This window comes from Calonectris borealis, chromosome 32 (genome assembly GCF_964195595.1).
Source record: "Calonectris borealis chromosome 32, bCalBor7.hap1.2, whole genome shotgun sequence".
NCBI lineage: Eukaryota > Metazoa > Chordata > Aves > Procellariiformes > Procellariidae > Calonectris > Calonectris borealis.
Genome location: NC_134343.1, coordinates 442359 through 449026, shown reverse-complemented (window position 1 = coordinate 449026; position 6668 = coordinate 442359). Strand labels below are relative to the sequence as shown.

The 6668-nt window shown below is 71.2% G+C and overlaps 1 protein-coding gene across 1 annotated transcript; it reads left to right on the top strand.

Moving 5' to 3' along the window:
- Positions 1-1655: 1655 nt before the first annotated feature.
- Positions 1656-6187, top strand: CRX (cone-rod homeobox). Its single transcript, XM_075134531.1, has 3 exons — positions 1656-1832; positions 2667-2818; positions 3794-6187. The coding sequence occupies exons 1-3, from the start codon at positions 1736-1738 to the stop codon at positions 4415-4417; spliced, it is 873 nt and encodes a 290-aa protein (XP_074990632.1). The 5' UTR covers positions 1656-1735; the 3' UTR covers positions 4418-6187.
- Positions 6188-6668: the final 481 nt, after the last annotated feature.

Below are 6668 nucleotides of genomic sequence, written 5' to 3'. Positions count from 1 at the left end.
CCCTGGCTCGGGGAGAAGCCACCAGGTCTGTCCCCAGCTTGGGGACGTGGTCACCAGCCCCGGGGTGACGTCCCCTGGCTCGGGGACAAGCCGCTGGCTCTGTCCCCTGCCTCGGAGATGGGATCTGGGCGCGGGGGTGACCTTCCTTGGCACGGGGACGAGCCACCAGCTCTGTCCCCAGCTGGGGGATGGGGTGACTGGCCCCGGGGTGGCCACCCCCGCCTTGGGGACAAGCCGCTGGCTCTTGGGATCGGGTCCCCATGGTGGGGACAGGCTTGGGGACAGGGTGACCTCCTCCAGGGTGTCCTACCCCGGCCTGGGGACAAGCCACCGCCTTGGGGACAGGCCAGCCGGCTTGGGGGTGGCCTCCCCTGCTTTGGGGACCTGCGGGGTGGCGTCCTGGCTGGTGCTCTCGACTGGGGACCGGGCGAGGGTCCCTGTCCCCAGGGGGGTCCCCGAGGGGGCCCCCGCTCTGTCCCCCCCCCCCCCCCCGGTGCCAACCATGTCCCTCCGTCCCCGCAGCGCAGCCCCTGCACATCCCGCCCGGAGCCCGGGGGACCGCGGGCGCACAGGTAGGACCGGGGTGGGGCGGGAGGGATCCCGCCGGGCACCCGCCGCGCCGTGCCGCGCCGTGCCGCGCCAGGCTGTGCCGTACCGGGCCGTGCCACGGTGTCCTTGCAGCGAGCTGCACCGCAGCACGCTGTCCTGCACCGTGCTGTGCTGTGCCGTGCCATCCTGCACCGTGGCACGCTGTCCTGCACCGTGCCGTGCCATCCCGCACCACGGCACGCTGTCCTGCACCGTGCTGTGCTGTGCCGTGCCATCCCGCACCGCGGCACGCTGTCCTGCACCGTGCTGTGCTGTGCTGTGCCATCCTGCACCACGGCACGCTGTCCTGCACCGTGCTGTGCCATCCCGCACCGCGGCACGCTGTCCTGCACTGTGCCGTGCCATCCCGCACCGCGGCACGCTGTCCTGCACCGTGCCGTGCCATGCTAGCCGTGCCGTGCCATCCCGCACCGCGGCACGCTGTCCTGCACCGTGCTGTGCTGTGCCGTGCCATCCCGCACCGCGGCACGCTGTCCTGCACCGTGCTGTGCTGTGCTGTGCCATCCTGCACCGTGGCACGCTGTCCTGCACCGTGCTGTGCTGTGCTGTGCCATCCTGCACCGTGGCACGCTGTCCTGCACCGTGCCGTGCCATCCTGCACCGCGGCACGCTGTCCTGCACCGTGCTGTGCCGTGCCGTGCTGTGTGGTGCCATGTCGTGGTGTGCTGTGCTGTGCCGTGCCATGCTGCGCCATGCAGTGCTGCACCACGCCGTGCAGTGCCATGTCATGGTGTGCCATGCTGCACCATGCGGTGCTGCGCTGTGCCAATGCTGTGCCACACTGCACCGTGTGGTACTGCGCCGTGCCGCGCTGCCCCGAGCCGTGCTGCGCCATGCGGTGCTGCGCCACGCCGTGCGGTGCCATGTCATGGTGTGCCATGCTGCACCGAGCCATGCCGCACCAAGCAGTGCTGCGCCGTGCCGTGCCACGCTGTGCTGCACCGAGCCACGCTGCACCATACAGTGCTGCGCCATGCCGTGCCGTGCCATGTCACGGTGTGCCACGCTGCACTGAGCCACCCTGCACCGTGCCGTGCCGCGCCGTGACCCCCCCGTCTGCCCCCGCAGCCGGCGCCCAGCCCACCGCGGCAGCGCCGGGGCCTGGCGCGGGGGTCCCGCCTGGAGCATGATGTCCTACATCAAGCAGCCCCACTACGCCGTCAACGGGCTGAGCCTGGCCGGGCCCGGCATGGACCTGCTGCACTCCGCCGTGGGCTACCCCGGTCAGCACCGGGAGCGGGGGCGCTGCATGGGATGCGCGGGGGGGGGTGGGATGCACGGGGAGGGGTTGCGTGGGGCTGGGATGCGTGGGGGGGGTGCGTGGGGGTGGGATGCATGGCGGGATGGCGTGGGATGCGCGGGGGTGGGATGCGCGGGGGGGGTTGCATGGGATGCACAGGGGGTTGCATGGGATGCGCGGGGGTGGGATGCGCGGGAGGGGTTGCATGGGATGCACAGGGGGCTGCATGGGATGCGCGGGGATGGGGTGAGCGGGGGGGGTTGCGTGAGATGCACGGGGGAGTTGAATGGGGGTGGGATGCATGGGGGGGTGCATGGGATGTACGGGGGGAGTTGCATGGGGGTGGGATGCATAGGGGGATTGCATGGGATGCGCGGGGGTGGGATGCACGGGAGGGGTTGCCTGGGATGCACAGGGGGTGCATGGGATGCATGGGGGGGGTTGCATGGGATGCGCGGGGGTGGGGTGCACAGGGGGAGTTGCGTGAGATGCACGGGGGGGTTGCGTGAGATGCATGGGGGGGTTGCGTGAGATGCACAGGGGGGTTGCATGGGATGCGCGGGGGTGGGATGCATAGAGGGTTGCATGGGATGCAGAGGTTTTGCAGGGAGGTGGGATGCACGGGGAGGTTGCAGGGAGGTGGGATGCAGGGGGGGGTTGCACACGTTCCCCTCCTGCCCCGGCTCCCCCGGTGCAGGATCCCCCTTGCACCCCCGCTCCCCCCCACCCCACGGGTTCCATCCCCATCTGGGGGGGCTCCCCTGGAGCAGAGGTGCACGGGGGCCGCCCTGACCCCCCCCCCCCAACCCCGCCGCAGCCACGCCGCGGAAGCAGCGCCGGGAGCGCACCACCTTCACGCGGGCGCAGCTGGACATCCTGGAGGCTCTCTTCGCCAAGACCCGCTACCCCGACATCTTCATGCGCGAGGAGGTGGCCCTGAAGATCAACCTGCCCGAGTCCCGCGTCCAGGTGAGCCCCGGGCGCGCGCGGGGGGCGTGCGAGGCCCCGCGTGCGCGGGGAGGGGACGTGCGAGGCCCCGCGTGCGCGGGGAGGGGGCGTGCGAGGACCCGCGTGCGCGGGGAGGGGACGTGCGTGGTCCTGCGTGCGCGGGGAGGGTTGTGCGCGGCCCCACGCGTGCACGGGACATGCGTGGCCCCGCGTGCATGGGGAGGGTCCTGCGTGGCCCCGCGTGCACGAGCAGGGGTCCTGCACGGCCCCGCATGCATGGGGAGGGCTCGTGCACGGCTCCACGTGCACGGGGAGGGTCGTGCAAGGCCCCACGTGCACAGGGAGGGTCGTGCAAGGCCCCACGTGCACGAGCAGGGGACGTGCAAGGCCCCACGTGCAAGAGCAGGGGTCGTGCAAGGCCCCACGTGCACAGGGAGGGTCGTGCAACGCCCCACGTGCAAGAGCAGGGGTCGTGCAAGGCCCCACGTGCACGAGCAGGGTTCGTGCAAGGCCCCACGTGCACAGAGAGGGTCGTGCAAGGCCCCACGTGCAAGAGCAGGGGACGTGCACGGCCCCATGTGCAAGAGCAGGGGTCGTGCAAGGCCCCACGTGCACAGGGAGGGTCGTGCAAGGCCCCACGTGCACGAGCAGGGGTCGTGCACGGCCCCGCGTGCACAGGGGCGGGCACGGCAGGGCCGGATGCGCCAGCACACGCGTGTGAGGGCGTGCACGTGGGTCCGGGCACTCGGGAGTGTGCAAGGTGCCTTGCACACGCCTGCACGCCCAAAACACGCAGCTCCCCCGCTCACACGCGTGCCTGCAGACCCCGGCGTCTCATTCAACGCACGCACGCGCGCCTGCGCGTCGAGGGGACGCAGCTCGCTGCGCGCGCGCGACCCGATGCGTGTATCCACGTCCGGCGGCCGCAGCTCATGGCACGCGCGCCCCGTGCACGGCGCGTGCCTCGGTTTCCCCGCTCAGCGCCCGTTTCCGCAGGTTTGGTTCAAGAACCGCCGGGCCAAGTGCCGGCAGCAGCAGCAGCAGAGCAGCGGCCAGGCCAAGGCTCGCCCCGCCAAAAAGAAAAGCTCCCCGGCCCGCGAGGCCGGCGCCGAGGCGGGGGCGGCCGGGCCCTACAGCCCCCCCCCCACCGCTCCCGCCGGCACCCCCAGTTCCGCCGCCGGTGCCACCGTCTCCATTTGGAGCCCGGCTTCCATTTCGCCCGTCCCGGATCCGTTGGCTTCCTCGGCCACCCCGGGATTACCGCGTTCGGCGCCTTTCGCCGGCACCTACAGCCAAGCAACCGGCTACGGTCAAGGTTACGCCGGCTCGGCCGCATATTTCGGCGGCCTGGACTGCAGCTCCTACCTCTCACCCATGCACCCGCAGCTGGGGGCCCCCGGGGCGGCGCTCAGCCCCCTGGCCGCCCCCGCCATGGGTGCCCACCTGGCCCCCTCGCCCGCCGGTTTGGCGGGGCAGGGTTACGGCACGGCCGGGTTGGGTTTCGGCCCCGTCGACTGCCTGGACTACAAGGACCAGGCGACCTCCTGGAAGCTCAACTTCAACGCCGCCGACTGCCTGGACTACAAGGACCAGAGCTCCTGGAAATTCCAGGTCTTGTGAGGGGGGAGCGGCCCCGGCCCCCGCCGACGGCACCCGAGACCCCCCCGGCTGGTGCAGGCTCGGCGGCAGCCCGCGCCGCGCACCCCTGCGCCGCGGGGCATCTGTGTGGGACAGAGCATCCCGGCACGGAGCATCCCTGCGGCACGGAGCATCCCTGCATGGAGCATCCCCACAGCACGGAGCATCCTCCTGGCATGGAGCATCCCTGCACGGAGCATCCCTGCGGCACAGGACATCCCCGCGGCACGGAGCATCCTCCTGGCACAAAGCATCTTCCCTGCACGGAGCATCCCTGCGGCACAGGACATCCCTGCGGCACGGAGCATCCTCCTGGCACGGAGCATCCCTGCACGGAGCATCCCTGCACGGAGCATCCCTGCGGCATAGGACATCCCCGCGGCACGGAGCATCCTCCTGGCACGGAGCATCCCTGCACGGAGCATCCCGGCACGGAGCATCCCTGCAGCACAGGACACCCCCACAGCTCGGAGCATCCTCCTGGCACGGAGCATCCCGGCACGGAGCATCCTTGCAACATGGAGCAGCCCCACGGCAGAGGGCATCCCCATGGGACGGAGCATTCCGGTGACACGGAGCATCCCCACGGCACGGGACATCCCCGGACGGAGCATCCCTGCACCGTGGACTATTCCTGGGGCACAGAGCATCCCGGCACGGAGCATCCCTGCACCGTGGAGGATCCCTGCAGCATGGACTATTCCCACGACACGGAGCATCCCCGTGGCACAGACTATCCCGGCAGCACGGCGCATCCCCGCGGCACGGAGCATCCCCGCGGCACGGCGCATCCCCGCGGCACGGTGCATCCTTGCAACGCGATGCATCCCCACGGCACGGCGCATCCCCGCGGCACGCCGCATCCTTGCAACGCGATGCATCCCCGCAGCTCGGAGCATCCCCGTGGCTCGGCACATCCCCGCGGCACGGCGCATCCTTGCAACGCGATGCATCCCCGCGGCTCGGCGCATCCCCGTGGCTCGGCACATCCCCGCGGCACGGCGCATCCTTGCAACGCGATGCATCCCCGCGGCTCGGAGCATCCCCGCGGCACGGCGCATCCCTGCGGCACGGCGCATCCTTGCAACGCGATGCATCCCCGCGGCTCGGAGCATCCCCGCGGCTCGGAGCATCCCTGCGGCACAGCGCATCCCCGCGGGCCACGCAGCGGGGTGGGACCCCGTTCCAGCCGGCGTTGGGAGCGTCCCCGTCCCCCGCTGCACCCCGACCTCCTCCCCCAGGCCAGACCCCCACCGTCCCCGTCCCCCCCCCCCGTAGCTGCGTCTGCCCCCCCCCCGCCCCGTGCAGCTCGGTGCGGGGCTGGCGAGCGCACGGAGGAAGGAAAAAAAAGCTTCAAAAAATGAAATAATAATAAAAAAGTGGAAAAGAAGGAGGGGGGCGAGCCCTCTGCCTCTCTCATTAACGGCAGCAGCTAATGAGGGGCTGCTAACGAAGGGCTGCGGGGAGCAGGTAGGGAGCTGGGCCGGGGAGGGGACACGGGGGGACCCCGGTGGCAGGGGGGACCCAGGCGTCCGGCCCTGTGGGGGGTCCCGGCCCCGTGGGGGGGGTCCCAGCCCCGTGGGGGGGGGTCCCGGCCCTGTGGGGGGGGGTCCCGGCCCCCCCCCCCCCCAGGTTATTTTTACTGCTCTAATTTGGGAAATGGGGCGGCTCCGGCTGGGGGCGAATTAGAGGGATTAGGCACCGGGTGACAAATTGGTCGGGCGATGGCGGGTGACAGCTGCCCGCGGGGTGGCCGCTGGCCGCTGCGGGGGTCCCTGCACCCCCAGAGACCCCCGTGCCACCCCCAGAGACCCCTGCGCACCCCCATGCAGCCCTATACAGCCCCAGAGACCCCCGTGCAACCCCCAGAGACCCCTGTGCACCCCTCTGCAGCCCCAGAGACCCCTCTGCACCCCTATAGACTGCCGTGCACCCCTCTGCAGGCCCATGCAGCCCTATGCACCCCCATAGACCCCTATGCACCCCCATGCAGCCCTGTGCACCCCCATAGACCCCCATGCACCCCTCTGCAGCCCCATGCACCCCTGTGCACCCCCATAGACCCCCATGCACCCCTCTGCAGCCCCATACGGCCATAGATCCCTGTGCACCCCTGTGCACCCCTCTGCACCCCATGTGTCCCCTTTACACGAGGGTCCCGGCCCCGGGGGACACTGGGGGACACCCAGGCTTTGGAAACCCCCCCCACCACCACCACCCTCCCCCCCATTTC